We start from the raw sequence: 27,859 nt of genomic DNA on the forward strand, positions 1-27,859 counted from the left end.
GCGATTAATGCTCACATAAAAAAACAAGTTTTTCATATGTGATCTATTCGATTTACTATTGAGTCACACAAAAAAGATCACTTGACTGGAAAAAGCGGGGGCGAGGAGGCAACAATAATCAACTATCGAGCTTCCTTATTTTAGTCAGTTCGCTTTCTTTTGTGTAGCTATAGACCTTTATCATCCAGACAGAGCATCCAGATCGATTGTTTGACCCAAAAAGGGACATTGGCATGATCCTTCCTTTGTGTTTTCAATATACTTCAAGGGAAATGGTTAACTGACCGTATTATCGACCGTTTTAATGATCGCGGATATTCGTTAGACGAGTTTGGGTACCCTACCCGGATGTGCATATTGAATGACCGTGACTTGTGTGTGTGTGTTTCAGACCGGAGCTCCGTTCGCTTTTTCCATGTAATATTACGTTATATTACACGCTGAGACCGTACCGGGTATTATAGTTTTGAGTGAAGCACGACGCGCTTGTGTTTTCCTAGTACTACACTTGCGTACGTTTATTTGGATTATATTTAATGGCATAGCCATGAAGCCGCAAGTGATGACCATATCCACTACTGTCTTAAACGAGGAACAGCAAAATGGTGAAATGCCACACAAATCTGCAAAATTTGATATACTGCACGTGAAAGAAGAGCCGGTTGACAACAGCGATATCGAGTCGACCACTTCCCCCGACACTCCGGGGCCGCGACGCAGCCACCACCTCAAGAAGATGGTGAGTAATGCTTTGTTCGCAGCAATCGAAGCCTAGGTAGCTCGCCTACAACCGCACGACACTGAAATTACTGTATTGTACTTGTTTCTGGAAATAATATACGATTAGTGAATAACTGAATACCCTACATTTGCTCATGTGCTAAGAATAAGACGAAGGTTTAGGCCTTCTGATTAATGTTTAGGAAATACAAATGATTGATTTCTTTGTTTACTTTTAGCTACACTCATACAGTCTGTTTATACACACCCACACCCACATTAGTCCAGTAGGCCTACTCTATTACAATTTTGTTTATAATAGATCGTTATTAATTGTCTGTCATAGACCTTTAATGTTGTACGTGAATGCACATTCCTATATATTCCTAATCCTGTAACATATTCCTACTGAAGATCAAAGATATTATATAATAGATGTACTGTTTTTTTTAATCGAACATAATCTATAGGATAGCTTGTGAATTGATGGTATATTGTGTACATTTTTGTGAACATTTTTTTATAACTTTGGTCTGACACTGAATCGGAATGTGTTGAAATAAAGTGCAGCAAATCCTGTCAAAACTATAGAGATATTCCTGGTGGGTGTTTCATAAAGCTGTTCGTAAGATACGAATGACTTTACGCACAACTGGTGATCCTTTCTTGTGCTATGTGATATCCCTGTTTAATTGAGTAATGACCTAAGAATATGTTCCAGTCATGCGTAAAGTTGTTCGTAACCCGTTACGAACAGCTTTATGAAACATCCACCTGGGCCCCATCTTAAAAAGAGATATGATTGATTGGATCAATTGTAACTCTATGGAAATCCATCAGTGTCATATTTTTTTCTACCAAAAAAATGTACAAATGTCCTTTGTAAACAAAGGAAATCATACAAAATTGTCAAGAAATCAATGACTTTATGGATATACATTCATATCTAGAATTTTTTTGAACAAACACGCATTTCATTGACTTTGCTGGCTTTCCATAGTTGCGATTGATCGGATCAATCGCAACTCTTTGTAAGATTGGCCCAGATCTATATGTATATGCTACTCAAACATTTGGATATGAGTTTGTGTATAGCACAGACAAATGACAAAGGGTTATTTGTAGGCCATATATCTTTCATTTCTTATGTACATTATTGGTCCCCAAATGTCTTTGTTAATGCATGATGACGATGATGATGATGGCGATGGTGACGATGATGATGATGGTGACGATGATGATGATGATGAAGGTGATAATGATGAAGATTGGTGATGACTGGTGTTGTTGATGATGATGTTGATGTTGATGAAGGTGATAATGATGATGATTATGATGCTTGAATATAGCCTATAAGCCAAATTGGTAATAAAAAACTAATAATTATAATAAATAATGATGATGATGAATTTATGATGATAATAACTGATAGTAACACAAGATGTGCTAAGTATTGATGATTAATGATGATGACGATGACAATAACTTACATAATGCCAACAAAAGTAATAATGATGATAATGAGGATTATAAATGGGCACTTCCACGGTTACGGAGTGACATTCAGAGGCAACTTTTTTGCATTCAAACAAAGATATCACCCATATTTGAATAGTTATTTGGAAAAAAATGGTACCTGATAGAAGTTGGTGAAACCCACTTTTCAAAATAATAGAATTCATTATTTTGATCCACTGAATTAATGAGATATGAATATTCATAATCATGGTTACGGAGTGACGCAAAATGGACATGCATATTTGAGGAGAAAATATATCGCTCAAACGCTGTGAATTTTGAATTGCTATCATAATTTTGATATATTGATTGGATTCTATGTTGTTCTGGCGTTAATATGCTGCATTGCATTAAAAAATTTATGTAGTATTTCATTAATTATGACTTAAAGCGTAAACCCATACCCGGTTACGGAGTGACGGTTACGGAGTGACATGAGAAATATCCACTCACGGGCAGCATATGATGAACTTATATTTTAAAATTTTTGTTTGATTTGATGTTAGATGATGACATTCAGATTATCCAAAAGAAAATTTCACAAAAAAGCAATAGTTTTCTGTTAAATTGAAATTAAGTAAAAAAAAAAACAAGATATGTAGTCCCATGTATAGAATTTATTGTATGGTTCGGATTCTCCTGTAAGATGTGTAAGGAATTTTTTGGGGGCTAATTATGCTCCCCTTTTGTATTTATGAAATTCCATATGAGTTTTGATAGAAAAATTTGATCCAAATTTGAAATAGAGCCAATATAAATTTTTGGAAAATGTCCACTTTTGCTTGGAACTGCCCAAATGGTTTAAAAGTCATAATTATGTATACTTGTTAAATGTATCCGACTACATGTATCCGTTAAGAGTTCTATTATTATTACCATTATCAAGTAAGAAAAAAAAATGTATCAAAACAATCACTAACTACAGAACATTGGTCTAGTATTATGGGCGTTTGTTTAGGCTTCTTTGAGAAAGCTCACCCCAGGGGCGAATCCAGCTTTCGCCAATAGGGGGGGGGGGGCGAAAAATATTTTCATCAATATTTTTCTCGATTGACCGCTATAATCTATTTTTTTGGGGGGAGGGGGGGGGGGTTCAGGGGGTAGTCCTAACTAAAGACTGAAGTTTTAAGTATATGTTAGTCTTTATTGTTATAAACAAGATAAGGTATCTCATGTGGTCTTAATATATAATGCGACCGCGAAGTGCGAGCTAAAATTCTTTGATATTATTTTTATGTCCTTAGAACTGGAGATTCTGAGCAATTTTAAATCATGAACAAAGATATGTATCAAACTAAACAATGCGAGCGCGAAGTGGGAGCCAAAATTTTATTATATTAACGTGAAAAAGGACTCGATTAGGACTGTTTTAGTGATCAATGAAGAGGATACAAGTATCACCAATTAAATAATGAGAGTGAGAAGCGCGAGCTCAAATTTTTTGATACTCCGACCTGACTGAAAACTGTACAGTCTAAGCGCGTTATTATATGTCTCAAACAAAACGTTACGAGGCTGTAAATTACACATCATGGGTCGTATTCTGAGGTCAGGTTTAACTTAGACCACGGTCTAACTCTGTGCTAAAAGTATGGGAAGCCAAAAGTGTCAAAAGTTTTAGTAAGTTGTATGTTTCTAATTTTTCACTGTGCTCTTTCCTGGTTCATCGATGGTGAAGACAATCATCTATTTATACTTCCTAGACAATTATGAATGATTTGATAGCAGAATGAGCTGAAGTATGATATCTCTATTGTCAGTGATTATGTAACGATTGGCTGTCCATAGTTAAACCACAACTTTAAACCTGAGTTTAAGTTAAACCCGACTTCAGAATACGGACCCGTGGGTATAATACCCCTTTCTTACTTTTATTTCTCAAGTTAAAGAGTACACTTTTTCTGCAGGTTGTCAAAAATAGGGGCGGGGCCGGCTCGGCCCGGCCCTCCTGGATCCGCACCTGCACCCCTAATGTAACATCACTTGCTTATATAGCAAAATATTGCTTTGTATAAATTGTAGTAGAAATTTGCTAGCCAATATACAGACTATTTGACAGAGTTTTCTGTATATGGGACTATGGGTAATCTGTATACGAATGATAATTATACATGTAATAGTGAGAATAGGGCAACAGTCCTGCAGTGAACTGCTACCAGCCCACCGCTATGCATCAACCCCACGTCCCTCCCCACCCCGCCGATGGTTATAAAATGCTTGGTTCTAATGTTAATTTTGATATCAACGTGATTTGAGAGCATTATGATGGTTAGACCAAAGTAGATATCATTTCTTCACTTGCCTTAATTTTTGTTTTCCAAAATATTGTTAATTTCCCTTGCGGCCACCAGTGGCCTATACCCCCCCCCAAAAAAAAATAATAAAGCAGGGGCGGATCCAGGTTTTTACAAAGGGATGCATTTTCCCCCACAAAAATGGCACACAAGCAAGAAAAAAAGGGGGGGGGCGTATTGCTCCCAAATCTCCCTCGTTTGGCAGCAGTAATTTTTTTGCTTGTCCCCCTCATTTTCAGGGGGTGTTGTCTTGCCCCATGGCAACTGACATACGCAGTACCCCCTTCCCAGGGTCATGGATGTGACCGATGTGACCCCTCCCCCTGCGCTGGATCCACCAAGGAAAGAAAGGTGCGCGCCCGCACCCCCAGCGGACCGAGGACCCCAAATTGAGAAGTGTTTACATTCACCGGACTACTGCGTGGTAGAAGGGTTTATGTGTATCCGGTTGTCGAGCTTTGGTAAGGTCACACCAGTCAATCAAACATTATTTGAGCGTGTTTTCACCATTGAAGAAAATTTGATGGATTTTAATCTGGACCCGGGTCACAAATTTTTGACCAAACAACCTTTGCAGCATTCATAGATGAATTTTAAGATTTTTTTTTTTTGCATTTCCTCACCCGTATAGTTTTTCCAAAGTATGTGCTATTTCAATCTAAAAAAAAAACATGATAGTTGCACTTCTTTTGTTAGAGGCGCACATTTTTGTTCTAAATTTCGTTAATATTTTTTTGCACGTGGCACACGAGGACCAATCAGAGAGTCAAGTTTAATTACGAATAAAATTTGGATGTGCGGGCTTAGGGGGCCCTTCATACGTACGTTATGAAAAGAAAAAAAACATTTTCTTAGAAAAGTTGATTTATCACCTTATGGAAAATAAATTGATGCTCATAATCACGTATGTATAATATAGCTTTCACGCGACGCCAGGAAGTCTTCGTGATTTACGATATTACTTAAATAGAAATGATTCTATAATGATAGAAAAATGGGAAATATTTATACTTGCTGGTATGTGGAATAGTTGATGTCTACACGAGATTGTAATATGAACTAAAGGTAGTATAGGGGTGGTAGCAGGGGCGGATCCAGCTTTTTATAAAGGGGGGGTTGGGTGGTATGCGAGGGAGCGTAGCGACCGAGTCCAAGCGAGCGGAGCGAGCGAGGGGGAGGGTGTCCCCCTCCCACAGTAGGGAAAATTTTTGAAAATCTGTGTGTGAAAATGGCGTTTTCTTGCATCTAAAAAAGATAAGATTTAAAAAAATGGTCCCCGGATTTTTTTTTTTGGGGGGGGGGTGCAACCCCCCAACCCCCTCTAGATCCGCTTCTGGGTAGGGATGGCCGCCTTGTGACCTTACGAATGGTGATAAGGGGGAGGGGTAAAGAGAAAAAGGAAAGAAAAGATACAAATAGTATCGGGAAGCGGTACATGGGGTAATTTAAGGGGGTCAGGCGTGGGATAAAAGATAAAAAAGGAGAGAAAAGATACAAATAGTATCGGGAAGCGGTACATGGGGTAATTTAAGGGGTTCAGGCGTGGGATAAAAGAGAAAAAAGGAGAGAAAAAGATACAAATAGTATTGGAAAGCGGTGCATGGCGTAATTTAAGGGGGTCAGACGTGGTACATGGGGCCATATTTCTTAAAAGCTGCGAACGAAACGAGCGAGCAAATTTTCATTTATTGATACAAAATTCTATATTGTGCTATAGAATTTGTCCAGTAAACTCATGTTTCATTATTTTTTTTTAAATCCTTTTTTTTTCTTGACCGTAAACATTTCTTTTTTTGGGGGGGGGGGGGGGGTGGGCGTTGTGAGACGATATTGGTTTATTATCAATAGACCAGTTCGTTGTTACCTCATGGACAATTTGGTCAAATGACCTTTCACTTCTTTCATGATAGGCAGATTTCAAAGCAAGATATTACAGAAGTATGCCTTACATAGCAGGAAGAAGAAATTGAATAGATCAGGTGAATAGAATAGCACATCAATGAACACTCTTTCTCGCTTTTCTTTTTATTTTATCATTTTTCACTACTTTATAAATCTTTACCACTGAAGAAACGTAGCCCGTTTTTAAAGCCCTTCACTCTATACAGCAAGTTGATTTTTTAAATCATTGTTTATTTTTTTTCAAATATTGTTTTGATATTTTTGAGTTGAAATTTTAGCGTGACTGGCTTGAACAATTTGTTTGAAATTTTAAACAGCTTTTTTTACGATGTAGCAGCGGTCACCCCTTGCCATTCCTGTGGTGCCCCCCCCCCCATAGACACATTGCTGTCTATTTTTTTTCCTGGGGGCCGGCCGGGAGTGGATATAAACGAATTTTGCATTATTGGATTTCCTCCAACAGGCGACTATCGTGGCCTAGAAAATTGCCCATATTTTTTTTTAGGGGGGGGGGGTCGTTTTCCATGAAAATGACCTATTGCAAAAAATAAAGTCCTCGAGAGATATGGGAAAATTGAAATGAAATTATAACACTCAATGGTTATCGATGGTTTATCAAGAGATACGGTTATAAATTTTGCAGCAATTCCAAACTCCAAAGATGAAATTAGTCTTACGACACAGACGTTGAATAAGTCTTTTTTGTAACTTTTGCTCAATATTTTTTTGTATTCTCACATTGTCAGTGTAAAATTGATATGAGGTATAGAAATGGTAAACAAGGACTGTACTATATAGTTAGGCGCCTTTTTTTCTCTCTCTCATTCACTGGCGTAAATCCCGGGGGGATGGGGAGATATGTCCTCCCCCCACTTTTCGAGGAGGGGGGTGGCCTGTACAAACACCCCCCCCCCCCAATTTTTACGAAAGAAATGAAAAAAAACCACAAGAGATAATTGTTTTATATATTGGTGAAAATTCTTCCTGAAATATTATTGAATCATAAAATGCAAATAAAGAGCGAGTTCACCATTTCCAAACGAATTACTTATGTCCTAACAATGCTGGGGTCTTTGGGAAGGGATTAAGATGGAATGTCAAAATGTTTTGAATGTAATCTCTAATAAAACCATTAAACCATAATGGGGTAAAAAAAGAGATAATAATATTGGAGGGGTATTTGCCATTTGGACATACAGTGGCGTAACTACGGGAGGGGGCATGCTATGGGGGTAAAAATTTGGAGCTCGCGCTTCACGCTCTCATCATTTGGTTAATGAAATACGTATGTCCTAGTTAATTCCTACAAAGAAACCTTAGAATGCCCCACTTCAGGTCTGATTTATCTAAATTTTCAGCTCGCGCTTCGCGCTCGCAATATTTGATTAGTGAGATGCGTTTGATAATCATGACTGCAATGACTACAAAAAGTGTTTCATGTGTTCAGATGTAATTCTAATAAAATTGGCAATCGCATTAGATGACTATGGTGAGATATGCATACTCTTAATGGAGTCCTAAAATATATTCCTTAAAATCTCGCTGTTTGGGGTCAAAATATATGAAAACTTCAGCTCGCGCTCGCATTGTTTAGCGAGACAGGTACCTATCATGATTACACATATTTGATGGTAATGTCCCTTTTTAGGTGTGAATAAGAAAAAATTTCAGCTCGCGCTCCGCGCTCGCATTATTTGATAAGTGAGATGGATATCCGTTCAATGACATTGTCCTTAAAATGTCTCTATTAGGTCAGTATAACTGACAACTGAGCGCGCTCAGTGATTAAACAATTTTGCTGGTGCCCCCCCCCCATGCCGTGACCCACGGTACGCCAAGTGCTCTGGACATATCAATGACAATTCCTTGCATATCTAAAAACATGATTTAAAAAAAAATATTTCAGTCATCCCCCCACATCAACACGGATTTACGCCAGTGCTCTCATTGAAGACCCACAAACTGTTTCCAAAACAGAAACTTCTGGAAAATAACTGCTTTGAGCATTCATTACTAATATGTGCACGATTTAAGCTTAAAAGATAAATGAATTAAACTACAAGTGGTCTTGTAAACAGACTAATACACATCATTATCAAATTAAATGGAGTTATTCAAATAGAAATATTCTGCTTATTATTTGTTTCTTTGGAAGGTAAACAAGTACCTCGGATGAATTTTTGGACCCATTTCCTGGTAGATTTTGTATGCCCTATGCCCCTTATGTGCCACACGTGTGCCCTATCAACTCAACATGGCTGTTGGTTAAAGTCCTTTTTTAATATTTATATGGCGTTTAGCATGATAAGGAATCTATGAACAGCATTAATACAAGGAAAATGAAGATTATATGAAATTTACTCGTTTGATTAAATTTCGTGGAACGTTTTCGTCAAGGCCTGTTCCCGACTGAAGTTTGTATTCATGGAATTTGTGACGTTGTACAAAATATGCATTTTTCGTATGAAGTATAAATTCCCCCTGTTAAAGAAAATGCATATTTTTGCTCCTTATTTCTCCTTATGGTAAGCAGTTATTGTCAAAAGTTGCGAAATAGTCCTAATATTAATTGAGAAAATGCCATTGTTTCTAGGAAGTAAACTGCACATGGTTTGTAGTTTCAATTTTTTTTTCAGATTTCAGAGCTTACATTTATTAGGGCATTTTGAAAGGGTGTTTCCCCGTTTTCAGCATTGTGTGATGTTTTTCGTCCATATTACGCCATATTAGCGTATGAAGATTCGGGCGTCAGAATGCTGGGTACATTTCTAAATGTGGTTTTGCATAGTTTATTAGTTTTTGGTTTGGGTAGTCAGTTGTCCGGGTCAGGCATGCACTGCAGAAACTCTGGTGTTGACTTAACACCAGCCGGGAATCTATATATGTTCACACCGGAGAAGTGTTAAACAACACCAGTTTCGTTTTGGGTCTAGTCTAACACCAGGTAGGTGTTTATACTTTATACAACACCAAGTAGTATTAAAACAGCATCGGTTTAATTCCAAACTGGTGTTGTTTCAATACTTCTCAGGTGTGGACATATATAGATTCCCGGCTGGTGTTAAATCAACACCAGAGTTTTTGCAGTGTGGAATCTTAACAGCCACAAACCCTGGACCTGAACAATACAAGGAAGGTTATAAACATACAAGGGGCCAGTGGTGGCACCGGGATATTAGTTTTTCGTGAAGTTGGTTATGGATGGGCAAGTGGAGGACAATAGAAAACAAATGTTTGGAGACTATATTACCTACTACACTTCAAAAACACTGATGTTTCACACCAGCCTGGTATGTACATGTATATTTGAAACATTGAAACACCACCAGTTAAGAATCAAACCTATGATGGTTTAATACTAATCGGTGTTACTTAAACATGTTAAATGCTAAATTTGTGTTGGTTTAACGCCAAACCAGTGTTGTTTCAACACTTCTCTGTGATATAGATACCAGACTGGTGTTAATTTAACACCGGTGTTTTAGTAGTGTTTTTACAAATAACAGATATTTTTCTATCTCAATCGGGGTGCATTGGTTATGGGGCAAATGCCCCCTCTCCGTTGACCCCCCCCCCCACTCCCCACCTATCCTTGGCGCCACCACTACCAGGAATTGTTCTGAACTGTGCACTCGACAAGACAGACCTGGGGCCCGTTGCAGAAAGAGTTGCGTTTAAACGCAAGTCAAAAAATCAATCGCAAGTCAAAAATGCGCGCTGTGGATTGGTTGAAAATCAAGTTACGCGTGATTTTTAGAGTTGCGTTTGATTGCAACTCTTTCTGCAACGGGCCCCTGTTGATTAATGTTCCAATATTGATTTTTGTCTGCAGACTATGGATGGGTAGCACCTCCCCCATAAAGCCTTGATGTATGTTTTTACCTACCCGAATCGGTAACAGATTGCTAAGAATTTAGTATTATTTTTATGAAGAGAAGTAGGAAAGCTTCCCTCGTGACGCGAGTGACAATGCTGCTGTCGCGGTTTGTTCTTGTATCCGGCTTCTGTTCTGATTTCTATTCCGTCTCGACTGTATCCAAGGGAAGTTCATCCTGACAAAAAAGTTTACAGTAAAAGTAGCAGAAAAAAATAATACAACATATTGCCGAAGGTTTGATATAAATATATTAAAGAATTTTTAAAAAAAAGTTATTAGAATTGCAATTATTTGATTTTTGACGTCATATGCGTGCAGCATTCCTGCATAGCGAATGGTAAAAAAAAAATGAAATGTTATTTTCTCAGAAAATTGAAATTGTTTATTACTGTACCTTTTGTGTATCATTTCACAACCGATCATGAAGAGAAAGCAAAAATAAGTAATCGGGAACCATTAAAAAAAAAGAAATCTTATTCAAGCATTTTATATTACATAACATATTAGGGGCACCTGCCCGCTTATGACGTCACAAATCCAAAACTTAAAATTCTAATAACTTTCTTAATCTTGAACGGAATTTCCTCAAACCTTCACCAATATATTTTATTATTTTTTCTGCTATTTTTACACAAAAACTTTTCTTCAGGGTGAACTTCCCTTTATAGACCGAGAGGCATGCCTGCATGGCGATTTCCTGAAATGTATGGTCCTTGGGGGTGGGGTGAGGCGTATACCCCCCCCCCCGCCGCCATGAAGACCGCTGTACAAATTTCAGAAGTTCGCCACCCATGCCGATATAAGTCATGATTTTATTTTACTGGAATAAGGAAAGCTAGGATTATAAGATTCGGCACGAGGCACATTGGGCCTGAAATTTGCTGTGTCATCGATTATTTTTCATCCTTTTCATTTGTTATTTTTGTTTGAATCAATATTATTCATGTGGTACAAGTAGCCTCTTTTTTGTTGTCCGACGAAAAGTACTACGATGGTCCGCGAAACGTGACAGAGACGTGATTTTCGCTCTTCATTAAAATCCACCTTTGCTAAATAATATGACTACGTGCGATGTGCAGTGCACTTTGGTGTTTAGCAAAGTCTGCAGTATGCTGCTTTTTGAAACGCTAACGTATGGTGGGTATACATATCTGTTAACTGTACAACATCGATAGGTTGATTTTGATAAAAGCAGACGGATTAGAGGAAAACAATGGTGAATGAAAATCCATTAAAGAATTAAAGAGTTATATTTAAAGTCTCTAATTATGACGTCATTCATGTATGAGAGCAGCTGCTCCCCAATCTATATAATAACACAAATCTATCAATTCAATTTCAATAAAACCTTTGGAACAAGTGGGCTTGTGTGGAAACAGATAAATCAAAGAATTAGATCAAAGAAAGTTTGCGAAAAATCGGAAAAATAATGAGAAAGTTATGAGCATTTTTTAATAGTATGATCACTAATGTTATGGAGATCCTCACATTGACAATGCGATAGAGACGTGTGATGTCACATGTGAACAAATTTTCCTTTGATGGACTATGAAGTATCCTCAAATGTTTCTTTTTTCTCTTTTTACTGGTGATACAAACTCTTCATCCATAATGTATTCTTTGGAAATCCGTATTACATGCCCTCCTATCATGAATTACTGATAGTATTTGATAAAGGGGACAGTGTAAAGGGATGGTCCGGGCTGAAAATATTTATATCTAAATAAAAAGAGTAAAGTTCACAGAAGACAATGCTGAAAATTTCATCAAAATCGGATAACAAATAACGAAGTTATTGAATTTTGAAATTTATCAAAATTTTGTGAAAACAGTCATATGCACATCGTCATGAATATTTATTAGGTGGACTGATGATGTCACATCCCCACTTTCCTTTTTATTATGTTATTACATTAAATCATAATTCTATTTTTTTATATATTTGTAAATGTTGTGTCTCCATTATGATGAAATAAGTTGTGGCAATAAATAACTAATGCACTTAATATAAGCAGTTGTCAATGTCATTGTTTTAGTTCTTGGTGAAAACATTTTGAATCACCATAATTTCATATAATAAAATGCAAAAGAACTAGTGGGGATATGACATCATCAGCCCACCTTATTAATATTCATGAAGACATGCATCGAATCGATCTGTTTCACCGGAATCTTCGTTATTTGTTATCCGATTTTGATGATTTTTCAGCATTTTGCTCTGTGAATTTTACTCTATTTATTTAGATATAAATATTTTCATCCCGGACCATCCTTTTAAGTAAAATATATACTAAAGTAATGGGAAAGTTGTTCACATGTGACATCACCACTGATCTATACATGTATATACTATCCAGATCAGTGGACATCGCACATCTTTGACCCATTGCCAATAGGAAGATCTACATTACAAACATGATATAGATTTCAAATGCTCATAACTAGTATTTATTAAAATTTTCTTCAAACTTTCATTGATCTGTTTCTTTGTGTTTTTTCTGTTTTCGCACAAGCTATATATTTTGTTCAACATGTTCACTTTCCTTAAATAAAACATGATTATTTAAAATGTTTACAGAACAGCTTGTCACACTTTCATGATGGAAAAATGATGGCGTGTAAGACATAGCAACAACTAAAGTATGAGCTGGGAATTTATGCACAGCAAAAACTGTGGTGTTAACCGGTGTGCATAGAGGACCACACCAGTTATTTTACACCGGTGTTATATTGGTGGTGTTAGTTTTACACTTATAGGTGTTATTACAACACCTTTTGTTGTTACATTTACACTCTTTAGTGTTATGTTTAATCTCTAGGGTGTAATTTTAACACCTCAGGGTGTGGTCCTCTGAACACCAATTGGTGTCAGTTTCAACACCGCAGTTTTTACAGTGTACAGCCTGAACGTGTATGATTAACGATCGGTGATGAACGGTATAAAATAATAGGGCAGATAATAAAGAAAGACCTCCACATTTCTGAAGGCATTATTTATAATTATTACACGCGCTGGGTACGTTTTGAACAGTTCTGTTTGGACTATTTTCAAGTTGCCACGAGTGGGGAATTATTCTAAAACTCGAGCAATTTACATTTTACTATACATGACTTTGTATACAGCCAACGTTATCAGCGGAATTTTATTTTTGTACATAGACTACTATAACAGCTATTGGTCTATTAATAAACTTGCCTTCTCCAGTAGTAAACACATTTATTTATTCACGTTATTCCCCGCGTAATACGGTTATGATGTGATAATTCCACAGTGTATTTGTATTATATCTACCTGAGTGATCGATGTAGCCAGGTAGACTTTGATTTACTGCACTTTGGCTCAAATACATGCAGCGATCACGGCAACTGCATTTCGTGAATATGTACTATTTACCAAATAGCTGCAGTTTGAATGCGACATTGTGATTATATCTGAATGCGATCCTGTCTCAATTTTAGTTTAAGGTCCTTTTACAGAAGGTCGACTTTTATTGTTCAGGTCACGGCAAGGTACATCTCTGTTATTGTCTGGTTTCTCGGAACTCCAGCGGAAACCGCGTTAAGTGATTGACGCATGCTCGGTGACCTGACATGACCCCATGTACATGGAGCTTGAGGGAAAAGAATCGTAGTCTGGTATTGCAGACTTTGTCTAGCCGGAGGGTGTCTCCGTCTGAGATTCTGGATTCAATTTATTTTCGATTTTCTGACATTTTTTAAAGAAAACCCCCCAGCTTTTAGAAATTCTGTCCCCATTCCAAGAATAAAACTGAAGTTTGAACGTCTATGGAGTTGCCTTGATTTTAGTATTGGTTCTCAAGGGGGGGCACTAGCGTACCGGGGGGGGGGGGGGGGGGGGGGCAGACTGCCCCCTTGACGAGTCACAACTCATGCAGGGGATGTACCCCTGCCCCCCCCCCCTGACGAGCCACAACTGATCCATTTGTAATGTAAAAATGCAATGAAAACAGACGTGTGTCCCCTCTTTTGAAGCTGAAGACTTTTTTGCTTGTCAATTTTTTTTCGAGGACGAAATATCCTCAAAACAATTTGCCCCCCCCTTTGGAAAACACTAGGTTCGCCGCGGGGGGGTATTGGTGATGTTGATGGAGGTTGATGACGATGGTAGTAAGGGGGTGCGGAACCGGGGGGTGATAATTCAGCCTCAAAATCGTTTTTTTTCTTCCTATAAACGCGTACAAAAATGTAAAAATGAAGATATTGATTATTTGGTATGGTCAGCCCCTCCCCTTTCGAACCCATTCCGCGGTCGCTGGTAGTTGGCAGGGCGCAAGGGGCAGCATCCCTTATGATTTTTGAAGTAGGCCTATAGTAAAGAGAAAAAAAGGAAGGGGAAATGAAGAAAAGGAAGATAAAGAAAAAAGAAAGAAAGAAAGAAGAAGAAAAAGAGTACAAAAAGTGCGGGTCTTATAAATATACGATACCCCTGCAATTCATTGGAGAAAATATGACGTCACTGTTTAGGTCGCTTTGCCCTCGACTCCTCTATCAAAATCCATCTATCCTGTCTCCGGCCCTGATGGGAGAGGTGATAGTGGTAATGTTCATGATGAAGATGATGGTACTTGAAGTTGAGAGTGAAGGTACGCTAATTTTCTGTTGATGTGGATGATGTTGGTTAAAAGTTGTTGCAGATCATGATGATGACGACGACGGTACTACGATGTTGGTGATGTGATAGTCATGATGATCATCTTGAATGGTGACTGGTGATGTTGATGGCGTGAATGGTTGTCGTAGTTGATGACGATGATTTTAAAGACGACGATACAGTGACATGATTGTAGTGATGGCCATGGTGATGATGATGATTATGATGATGATGATGATTATGGTTATGATGATGACGATGATAAGGGTGTGTCATGTAGTGATGGTCATGATGATGATGATGATCATGGTGATGTCAAGGGCGATGTAGATGACGGTATGGTTGTTGTTGATGATGACGATGATGGTGAATGATGGTGATGGCGGATGTGATAATGATCAGTGATGATGATGATGATAAATGAATAATGATTATGATGATGAGTTTGGCTCTTTTTGCATTTACAGAGTAGATTACCTCTGATGATATATGTTATCTGAGTTTTAAATGTCTCAATATGATTACTGTTTATTTTCATTTTATTTTGTTACGTCCCAAATTTGTTTATTGTGTTTACATATTCTGCCAGTTCTCAAACATTATTTATTCAATTTTCTGGTACCTTATTCAAAATACAGTGAATGTACTCGCACAGATGCTCGTAATCTATTTTAACTCCAAATTTAATTGTATATTGTAATTGCCGAATTGATAATAAATAAATAAATGAGATAAATGAGTCTGATGACGATAATCTAAACTATGGTTATGTTCGTGATGATGATAATGATGATGATGATGATGATGATAATGATGATGATGATGATGATGATGCTACGAGAGATGATGACGGTGGTGGGGATGATGATAGTGGCAGTGGTGGTGCACCACTTCACATAATGTCGCACTGGAAGTAGATATCCATCATGATAAAAACCAAACTCTTCCTGACAACAATTATATCCTGAAATTTCTTGAAATGACTCATATTGTGGAAACACGCCAACCATCCACAGAGTTCATTTCACTTGCACTCCACACCTCATAAATGTATAAAATCCTGTGTTAAATGCGGGGGCTGACTGATGCGAAGTCAATATTAGTCAATCAATGCTCACTAATGTAGTGAGAATTAAGGAAGTCACGGCAAAATGTTCGTGAAAATATATAGTATTTTCGTAGATTTTAACTATAATATAGTGATGAGTCATTTTACATTATTACAATAAGGAAATACCGAACGGAAGTGTACAGTACATTGTAAAGTTGTATTGCCGGAAATATGCAAAGTGGACCGTAATTCCCCGCTGTATGCATCATTGTTTTGTTAGTGATTCAAATACAATTAATTGATTGTACTTCATACACTACAATTTGATACGTACTCAATTCCTATGTTTATTCATTGTAATTGATATGCCTATTTTTACGGGATAATTGCTTGAATTGTGATAACACGGCATAGATATCAGAATAAATCGGAAGGAGATGGCAATTTGAATCGTGTAACTGTCAATACACGTTGCGTGAAAATTACTTGCAAATTTCCCATCAAAATGGTGACTTCCAATGAATGAATCCTTGATTTTGATTGGCTCTTGAAAGTTGTTACCATGGCAATGACTATAATTGGCTATTAAAGTTATTTACTTACCGTCATAATCTACTATTATGAAGTGCAGCTTTAAGCATAATACTTCATAAGCCTCCCCAGCGACTGCAGGTTTATTACCAATTGGTCTAATGCCAATTCGTCCAATTGCCAACTCGTCTACTATCGTTTGGTCTACCACCAGTTTGTCCACTATCCACATGGTCTAATTGCCATTTCGTCCAATCGCCATTTCGTCTAATAACCAGTTGGTCCAATAGCCATTTAGTCCATATACCATTTGGTCTAATTGGACTAAGTGTTCATTTTGCCATATGAAATTGATATTAGACCAACTCAACTGGTTATGAGGCAAATAGTCATAGACGAAATGGTGATTAGACCAAATGGTTGTTAGACGAAATGGTGATGGACGGAATGGTATTAGAATGAATAAAAGTAGACCATTTGGTGAGTTGATGAGTTGGCAGTAGATGAATTTGCAATTTACCGTGACTGTCAACAGTCTTGTCAAGGTGTAGAACATGGCGTATAAGACAAAAAATTCTATGTTAAAAAAAGGCGCGAGCGAAGCGAGCATGCGAGAAATTTTATCTTTTGAAAAGGAAATCTAATTTTGTGATAGATTTTGACATTGTTTTCATAATTATCATGTTCATCATTGTCCATTGCCATACTTTCTTGTCTTTGTTTTGTCTTGGTTGTGGAACCTTTGGGGGTCCAGTGCCGAACCCATGTTTTATAAGCATGTTGTGTAGACCTATAAAAACTAGTGGTGTTGATAAATAAATAGTTGATAAATCATGAAGCCATTAGTGCTTTGCACCCCCCCCCCTTAAGGAAAATGGGGATCAAAAAAGGAAAAATAAAGGAAAGTGGATGTTGTACGATCTTCTGTATATTTTGTTAAAATCTATCACAAAATAAGGGTTTTGTATCAAAAAAGCTCAAAAATCTTGCAACCTTTTAAACAAATATTCCCATGTAGGCCATGCTTTGCCCCCTCATTCTTTTGGCCTATTACGCTGCTGATTTGACCAGAAATTTTCAAGCAACTGTCACATTGAAGGAGAATGAAACATTTGGAACAAGATAGCTTGTGTGAAAACAGAAAAATAAACGAAACAGATCAAAGGGAAAGTTGTTCACATGTGACATCGCACCTCCTTGTAGCATTGCCAACGGGAGGATCTCCATGGCATTAATGATTGCAAGATTCAAATGCTCATAACTTTCTCATTATTTGTCCGATTTTTCTCAAACTTTCTTTGTTCTTATTCTTTGATTTTTCTGTTTTGACACAAGCCTACTTCATTGTACTTGTTCCAAGGTTTTATTCCCCTTTAATGAACCCGACCTCAGAACTACAAAGCGATATATCGAATGGCATGGGACCACCGGTCGATATGGACTGGTTTCGTGTGATGTGACTGCAGCACAGCATTGTGCAGTTGATGTGGGCCCATGACGTGTCGAACAAGACGTGGTGGGGTGGGATATGTCAGGAGAAGGGAGAAATGTAAGTGATTTATGTGTTTTTGCGCGTGTGTGCGTGTGTTTGGCTCTGTCAGTTGGAAGTGGAAACATCAAAGGATGTTGTTGTTTTGTTTTTACAGTTTGAAAGATTAGGCAAGAGCCACATCCGGGTTCGTGACCGTGCCCGCTGGGAGCAGAATTTACTCTTTGAGGTCATGTCTCTTCCTGCGCAAGTCAATCACGATTTGCCTAGTCTTCATTCACAGTCCAGTTTTACACTAAATTGTAACGTGGTGTGTTATTTTTTTTCCCTTCTCCTGCATATCCCTGGGTTTGTCACAATCTCTTGGGACACGTTTTTTTTATTTGCACCAGCACTTGTTATTGGTTGGGAGAAAATAGCCCTAATCATTTAACTTCTGAAGGTTTCCATGGCGAAGAAGAATAGTGTAGTAGGTTTCACGGTACACCATGTATCTTGGGTTGGTCCTTTTCAGGACCAACATTTGCCCAAGAAAGATACATGGTGTACCATGAAACCTACTACACTAGCCCTAATCATTGTTGATTTCGAAATCAATACTAAATACTGCCCCAGGTTGTTAATTCTTGTATACCCCTCCCACACATGCATTCTCAAACACATACACACCCTCGCGCACACAATTCCATAACCGTTCTATGGCCCCTGTATCCCTGTATATTGTGGACTTGTCCTGTGTACGAGAACTTCTAGATGTGCATGTGAAGAACTTTTTTAAAAGAGATATTTAACTGGTTGTTTGCATTCATCATTCCTGTCTTATCCATTATCCAGGCTACTTTACTTTGCGTTGAACCTTGAACTACCCAGTCTTGTAGAATAGCATCCGGATTTGTCACTGAACTCTTGGTTCCCACTAGTAGGTCCATGGATCCGGTTAACGTTTAGCCTACAGGCTACAAAGTCTGTATTTTGTAGACTATACGAACTATGAAGTTTGAGTTACAGAGTACCAAGAAGGATGTAACGGCTATGCTTACAAACTATTTTGCCCACTACCTTATTAGCACATCTACATGTCGTTTTCCTTTTATTTTGGATTCTTTGAAATGATATCGAGGAACACGAATTGTCAGTTTTTAACCGATGCCTATTCATTTGGGAAAACATTTGCCTGAGCTATTGGTTGACAGAAATCGGCTTCCTATCACACCGACGTGCCGTTACCACTATATTTGGTTGATCTACGTCGTCAAGGTAAGCGCCCAGACCAGAACGTCTTCTGATACGATCTCTTTGCCACTATCCTGCGGTCTCTCATACCCAGCAGCGTTCAGAAAAGAACGTCTCTTGATACGATCGCTGTGCGAATAATCTGAGTTCTCCCGCGTCTATGATCAGACGAAACCATCTACTTGTTCAATTTCTTCGCCAATCTTCTGCGGGCGCCTGCTACATGTACCTCGCATCGGTGTTCAAACGAGAAAGCTTCCTGATACGATCTCTTTACGGTTGATCGCATTTATGTTCCGACAAAAACGTCTCGGTCTACGATCTTTGTGCCACTATTCTGCAATGTCTTAAATCTACGTTCGGGTGATGCTGTCGGAATAAAATCTCTGTATCACTATGTTGTGTTCCCTCGCATATGCATTTTAACGTTATCAGAGTACGATCTTTGTACCACTATTGTTGCGATCCCTCTCATCTGTTTTCAGTCGAAATCGTCTCCTGATACGACCGCTGTCGCTTATATTCTATGGTGCCTCTGCTTTCGGACGACACCATCATTTAAAATTGATATACTATTTCTGTACCGCTATTTTTACGGTTCCTTTTCAGTTGCGTCTTGACGAAACCATCAGTTTACGATTTTTGTACCAAAATACGGTGCCTAATAGTAGCATCTGCGTTCGGACGACACAATCAGATATTCAGAATACGATCTATGTACCACTACCATGCGGTCTGTCCCACCCGGGTTTTCACTAGATCATTCCTGATAGATATAAGCAACACGATATCCGCCTGTCCTATAGCTCAGATATCATATGAACTATATAACATGAATAAAGTCAAATATCAACGTGATTCATGATCCGGATTTAGTGGAGTGAGACGTTATAGGCGACACATCCGTGAATGAAACTCCCATGTCCGTTTAGTGTTTCTGTCTTCCGACTCTAGGTCTATATTTTCTGCATACGTGTAAGGCCATTTGTGTTATAAGCCATGCATTTTGCACGTTTTTAGGGGCTAAGTGTTTGGGGATACCGACAGTTTTACTCTAAGAAACCGGGCAAGTGGCCAAAGCTAATCGAGTAATCAGATCATTGTTGAAATTAATAAGCTTATCTTTCAGACCTTCGATGGATTCTGGATGTGAAATTATAATTCTGCCCTTTTTTTTGGGGGGGGGGGGCCGGCTAGCCCCTTAAATGGACCACTCCGGCATGTCACAGAGCCCAAATAGGAAAGTCATATTGCAGAGTATATGCCTAACCAATGTTTATTGTGATAATAGTAAGGCAATAGTTATTTGCCTTGCGTGACAGGGATGCGATTGAAGTGGTAATCGGAGATCCCAAACAGAATCAGGGGGGAAAAATCGTCTAGAGTTTCTCAACTTCAACGATGTTAACGAGCTTCTAGTATTTTTATTCCTCATTAGTAATTACTTAGTATAAGTATGTACTCCGACAACTCCTATCGTAACTAAGAAATAGGGGGTACACAGTGGCGTACCTAGGATTTTCCACGGGAGGAGGGCTTATTCGTCTGCCAAAAAAATTGACATGCAAAAAAAGGGTCTTCAACCAGAAATGAAGGATTTTGTACCAGACAAAATTTGACAAGCAAAAAAAAGGGTCTTAAACCACAAATAAAGGATTTCGTACCAGAATAAAAAACTGACAAGCACCCCCCCCCCCAAAAAAAGTCTTCAAGTTCAAAGGAGCGGGCCAGGGATCAGTTTTGACTCGGCAGGGGTAGGCAGTAATGGGGGTACATGCTGATCGATGCTGAATCAGCTTTATAAGGGTATTAACGTATTTGTTATATTTTGTGAGTCTCCTCGCCATGAAATATTTAATTTTGAAAACAACAAAACTATTACAAATTTGTAATAATTTTTGTTGTTTTTAATAGATTTATTTTATCTAACATGCCTGTGATATGTCCTTGTACAGGGGCCTGTTGCAGAAAGAGTTGCAATCAATCGCAACTCTAAAAACCACGTGCAAGTAGATTTTCAACCAATCAACAGTGCGCATTTGGGACTTGCGTTTGATTTTTTGACTTGCGTTTAAACGCAACTCTTTCTGCAACGGGCCCCAGGTCTATTATGATGTTTGTGTGAGAGGGAAGATGGATGGGGAATATATGGAGAAAATTGGCGTGTCGGGATATGCATGGAGAGAGTGATGGGCGCGGCAAGGATATGGAGATGTTGTTGTTTTTGCTGGTTGGTTTTTAATGGCGCTCTCATAAAAAAAGAATATATGCGCCATTCAAAATTATTTATCCTATCACTATAATGTTTTTATTTTTTATTACATTCAATAGATAATGCCTCATATTTTAGGAAAACCTTGAGAAATATAAAGTCGTTAATTGAAAAGAAGAAATTTCGAAAGCGTGCGCTAGTTTTTTTTTACACTCAATATACACTGTAAAAGATAGTGCCTCTTCGCTTTGAGCACTCCATGCTTTGAGTGAAAGGGCGTTTCGAAGTTAATGGCGAGGGAGGGGCGTGGCGAATTGTGGAGAGAAAGTGAAAGGGGAATGATGCTGGTTGTGAGATTTTTTTTCCACAGCGTTTGAATATGTTGCAGTGATGACTTTGTCTTCTTATCCTTCTAAAATAAAACTTAAAACCGAAGCAAAGAGGGATTGCTTACTTACTTACTGTTATGCTGAAAAAAAAAACACCCGGGTTAGATCCGGCTAGACAGAAAAAAAAACGAAAGAAATACGGTCCGTCAACATTATTTAGTGTGGACAAAAGGCGTGCCAAACCACTTTGTGTGTGTATGTTGACGTGAAGATAATAGAACGAGACAATATAGTTTGACCTTGACATTGCCAACTAAAGCAATATAAATCAGCGGTCTGTCATATTCACCAATGGGCATGACCATGATAGTGTCAAGATTTTTTACACCTGGATGAATTGTCATGGCTGCTAGAATGACTTCAATGATTTTGTTTTATGAGATATATAGTGATTGTTTGTATTTGTCCTTGTCATTTACACTGCAAATTATTGATAACTATAAAAAGATCTGCATTTATTTTAAAACATGTGAAACCGTCAGTGGCGTCGCTAGGTTTTTTTCCTGGGGGCACTGGGAGGTCCTTGCTTTTTTAGGGGGGCATCATTTTCCGATGCGTGTGTATGTGTCACAAGGGCGGATCCGACTTTCGTCAATAGGGGACGGGGCCCAAAATTATCTTCACCTATATCATGTATATTTTCCCCGATCAGTTACTTCTTATTCTGATAAAACAACATAAACATAAAAAACATGCCTGAGTAAGTTATCATGGCTGACGTAATGACTTCAATGATTTGACGAAATAATTGCTACAAATTGCAGAGTAATAAATGGTCTGTTTTATGCTTTTTTGTAATGACCCTGTGTAGTGCGTGCTCTACGATTTTCCCCTTTACCACGAATCTGTAGCCCCCAGCGCCTGCAACGCATACAACCACATTAGTCTCCAAACATAATTATCATGTTTTCCTTGTCCCTGTTTAATAGTCAAAATACCCTGCAATATTTTTTTAAGAATTGAAAAAGTCAGTATCATTCCATTTTGCTCTCAAAATGTTCATAAATGTTCAATCCTAATTGGTATATATATATTTTCTGCTACAGATGGAAAAATGGATGAATGTCAAAGATGGAGATGGTGTCACAAGAAATCACTTATCACCTAGTAGCAATGACACCGATGATGCCAGGACACCACCGAGGTCATCCTTGATGTCGCCTTCGAAATCACCGCCGAAGTCGTCGAAATCCCCGTCTTCCCCTCGCCTCAATCTTTCAAACATACCGCCAGGTGAGAATGAAGCTTACGATGAATTGCAAGGCTAATGTGAAACAATCCCTCTGATTGGTTCTTCGACGCTGTTCTGCACAAATTGCACATGCAACGATGATCTTGATTGGTCATTCAGATTTAGTGATTGATGGCAAGCATTCCTGTTACAGAGCATTTAGAAGCGATCCGTTAAGACCTTTGTCATCGGTTTCACTGACAGATGTTATAAGCTACTGGAAGTCCTCGCATCTGATTGGCTTAGGGAAAATAAGCCGGTGGAAACTACCATCATAAGCTTCTTAATTATCATTGAATAACCCCTGCAATATAAAACGAAAGGGACTAAATGACATTGCTTACATGTATTTTCCGAAGCCAGCGTTGCATTTGCTCCCCGAGGGGGGGGGGGTGGTTGGCACTTCCATTGACTAGTGATTACCATGGTGACCATGGGGTTTCGAAAAGTACCATAAACCAGTTTTTTCCATGTTCTGAAAATGCTCCCCTTAGGAAGTCATGGAAACAAAACGGTAACCTTGACAGGTATTCTCTGAATTGACCCCCCCCCTTAACAAGTACAGCGATATTCTAATTGTTATATCACGGACGTCATCTATGCCTTTACTTTCATTGGCCCGTATTCTGAAGTCGGGTTTAACTTAAACTCAGGTTTAAAGTTGTGGTTTAAGTATGGCGAGCCAATTGTTACATAAATCACTGAACAGTAGAGACATCATACTTCAGCTCATTTGGCTCTCAAATCATTCATAATTGTCTAGGAAGTATAAAAGGATTATTGGCTTCACCATTGATGAATCAGGAAAGAGCACAGTAAACATAAGAAACACAACTTAATAACAAATTTGATAATTTTGGCTTCCAATACTTAAACCTCAACTTTAAACTTGAGTTTAACTTAAAGGTATAATGTGACATTTGTTTATTTCAAAACTTTTTTTTATATTTCACTCTCCGCTTTTCGTAATATTCATAAACAAGTTCTGAGTCCATACAATGTATTGCATTGGTCAGAAAGAACTGTTTTTGTTCTTAAAAAATATATAAAGAAGAGAAGTTTTGCCGAGTGAGCTTTCATTTGATTCATATATTAGAATTGACATAAAAAATAAAGAGCGCCACCTCGAGACCAAATGACATCAATACCTCCTCATGAATATTCATATCTATCGCCTTCGCTCGAGTCTCACGTGCCGATCTGTGTGTATAGTTGTATACCGGCTATGTACAGACGGTATACACCGATTGAACGGCGGTCTTTACTTATGCGACTTTTTCATTCATTTTCCGTAGAAGCATGTACAATCGTGCAGTCCATGAGTCCCTCGAATGCACATACAAATTACTTGGAAACAACCAATTCCAAGGAACTTCTTCAAATGACCATCATGAATATTGGGATGTTATGCACGTTTGTTTTTCAAATCGCGGAGATTGACATCTGGATATCTGGCAGAGTGCCGAAAGACGGCTTTCCTTCCCTTTCCTTGCTTTCATCTTTGCTTCGTTTATCTGTATTTTCTGGAGGGAGGGAGAATTATGGTTGCTTATGAAAGGGCTATTATTTTTTCATATTTTCCCCCTATTTTTGTTTCGTTTCCGATTCACTGAATTGTTATCAATTTCTTCAGGTTCTGTATTTTGATTTGTTCATCATTATCACGTGTTGTGATAAAAATAAGATATAGTACATTTTTTAAAGGAAAGGAAAATCACTTTGTATTGAACTAGCTTGGCCGCCATTTTCTTCATTTTGCTTTCTGCGTACTATACTAGGCCTATAAGATCTATTCCACTAATTATTTGTCAATATACTGCCTCAATGTATTTATCAATAAAAAAGGACAAATACAGCGTGGCCTAGTGTTTTCCCCATTTTTTAAACAATATTCTGGGGCGGATCCAGCTTTCATTATAGGGGGGCCGGGGGTGAACAATACTTTCATCCACATTTTCCCCGATCGATCGGCAGCTCAAAGCTAATTTTTGTTGGTATCTATAGTCGTAACAGTACTATAGCCCTACAAAAAATGCAAGCGTGAGGTATTATTTTCGGAAATCGTGTGTTGTGTCCTGAAAATTGATCAGAGAAATATCATTATGATCATTAACAAGATGCACACTGAAGGATCCAGCAGGGACCGGCTGTGCCCCCCCCCCCCTTTAGAGGCACAATCAATATTTTTAATGTAAAAAATACCGTTATAACACGTGTGCCCCCTTTTAAAAGGACCATATTTTCGCTTGTCAAATTTGTCCTAGGAAAAATGTGCCCCCTTGGAAAATCCTAGATCTGCCTCTGAATATATAGAAATAATAAAACAAAATATTCATAACGGTGTGGCCTACATAGTGCATCGCGAAGCCACTTCAGTTTCGTGTTCCCCAGCGGGCCTTGCTAATATTATTACCCCGGCTTTAGCGTGGCATGTGAATTACATGTAGTAAATGCCTATTTAGTTCCCATGTTCGTTTTACTGTTAGGCCTTCAACAATATTTCTGTGTTTTCTACTGTTTTGATATGAATTGTACCTTGTTATTGTAACTGTTATATGTTTTTACATACAAGGACCAATTAAGATGAAAAAAAGTAATTAATTACTAAAAACTCTGATCTTTTGAACCTGTTTAACTATGACTGAATGAATGAATTAATAAATGAATTGGTATAGATAAATATATATTCCATCGAACAGGCAATGCGAACACAAAGCGCGAGCTAAATTGTTTTTATTATAGTGACATATGATTCCCCCTTCCCAAGTCTGAATTCCCCTCACCTTATTTTATTCATTCTTCCTCCTCTTATACTGTATATTTGCCCCCCCCCCTTCTGCTTTCGTTTCTATTACTTGTTTCCCTTTCTTTTCCCCTACGTCGCGCCGTCAATATGGGGGTGGGGGGCGTACAATTGGTGTTTATCTTTGTAAGTTTCTCTTTGTAATTTTCTTTTGAACTTGTAATGGTAGTATATAATGAAGAAGTATCATGTGTGACTTTATCCCCCTTTGGGTCATTGCGGGGGTCATTGAAATTGATGATGACGTCTCCTGGGTGCCTCTCCCTCCACCCCACTCCTCCATGGTCCTCTGGGCTTGGAGAATAAAATTACGTACTTATCATGGAGACATATATACTGTAAATACATATTCGAGGACATACAGCAAGTTGGAACTATATGGGGAAGGGTCTTCCATTTCTGTGTGATTCCGAAGTTCCGATGATGGTTCAGCGAATGTGCTTCATGCAAAATCTCGTTTTGGCATGACTTCTCAGCGCTGCGCATGTCAACGGACACGCAAACATGTGAGGGAAAGAAATTGTAAAAAATTTGAACCAGTTTGAACTTAGATAAAATTTGTAACCCTATGTTATATTACAACCAGTGCGGCGAAACCGGGGTTAGATATTTTTTTTCCTACTGGGATTTTCTGGGGGGGGCAAGTGCCCCTGCTCCCCCCAAGGAAATCCTAGTAGGAAAATGCTTTTTTTTATGGAAAGTGCCCTTCTTTCAAAGTGATGTATGTCCCTTTTCAAAATAAAATACCTTTTTTGAAGTCAAACAATACATTTTAGGATGGAAATCACAAAATTTTTGGCTCGCGCTTCGCGCTCGCATCATTTATTATTGAGTAAGGCACTCATTCTGTTTTGGTTACATATTGTGCTTACAATGTTCAATATTCAGGTTGGAATGTCACAAATTTTCAGCTCGCATCAAAGGTACACATTATGTTTTTGGTTTCAAACTGCTTAGAAATATCCAGTTTTCAGATTAAAATATCACAAATTTTCGCCCGCCCCCCCCCCCCCTCCCAGGTAGGCAAAAGGGGCGCCAAAATAGGGAGAAAAGGAAGGGAAAGAAATAGGGAGGAAAAGGGGGAATGAAGAAAAAGAGAAAGGGGACAAGAAAGAGAGGAGGGGGAAAAAGGAGAGGGAAAGGTAAGCGCCGAATTGATGTTCGACCTAGGGAGGGGAATGGGGAGGGGCCAAATTGATAATCGACCTAGGTTCAACATAGAAAGGGGAGACGTATAGATGTTCGACATAGGAGGGCGCCGAATCGAAGTTCGACATAGGGGCACCGAATCGATATTTTTTTCGTAGGGTTGCAAAATTGCTGTTTGACATGGGGGGAGGGAGGTGCGCCAATTTTTTTTTCACCCTAGGGGGTGCTGAAATTATGTTTTGCTTAGGGCGCCGAATCGATGTTCGACCTAGGGGGTGCCAAATTGCTCTTAAATCTAGGGGGAGGGGGCGAATTGATGTTTTACTTCGGGGCGCCGTATGAGGCGCCGAAAAAATGTTCAACTTAGGGCTGGGGAGCCGAATCAATGTTTTTCCTCGGGTTGCCGAGTTGATGTTTGACATAGGGGCGCCGAATTGATGTTCAACCTAGGGGGTGCCGAATGGATGTTCACCAAGCGCCAATTTGAGTTTTGTCCCGGTGCGCCAAATTCAGGTTCAATTAACCTAGGGAGGGGTGGGGGTGCCAAACTCATGTTTGCTCACATCAATTACCAATCCTGTTCATGATTACCAAAAGTGCCTAGAAAGTCCTAATTTTAGATCAGAATATAAAAAAAATCATCCTTCTCTTCGCGATTGCATTGTTTAGTAAGGTGGCGATCCTGTTCATGGTCATGCAGATAAGTGCTTATAATGTCTGTCTTTGTATCGAAATTAATATATTTTCAAATGAGCTCGTGCTTCGCGCTCGCATAAATTGTTTTGTTACTGCTCATCCTGTTCATGATAATCGAAAATGCCACTCAAATGTCCAAATGTCAGGTAAGA

The 27,859-nt window shown here is 38.5% G+C and overlaps 1 protein-coding gene across 3 annotated transcripts in view; it reads left to right on the top strand.

Moving 5' to 3' along the window:
* Positions 1-52: 52 nt before the first annotated feature.
* Positions 53-27,859, top strand: part of LOC121421573 (proline-rich protein 36-like) — a 40,798-nt gene continuing 12,991 nt past the window's right edge. The window contains exons 1-2 of one of the 3 annotated variants that reach the window (XM_041616320.1): positions 53-739; positions 22,875-23,061. In XM_041616320.1, the coding sequence (XP_041472254.1) occupies positions 548-739; positions 22,875-23,061 (379 nt within the window). In that variant the 5' untranslated portion in view covers positions 53-547. Of the gene's footprint in view, positions 740-17,923; positions 18,055-18,948; positions 19,252-22,874; positions 23,062-27,859 lie in introns of those variants that run through there. The other 2 variants (XM_041616322.1, XM_041616321.1) reach the window with 2 other exon arrangements.

The sequence above is a fragment of the Lytechinus variegatus genome, chromosome 9 (assembly GCF_018143015.1).
Source record: "Lytechinus variegatus isolate NC3 chromosome 9, Lvar_3.0, whole genome shotgun sequence".
NCBI lineage: Eukaryota > Metazoa > Echinodermata > Echinoidea > Temnopleuroida > Toxopneustidae > Lytechinus > Lytechinus variegatus.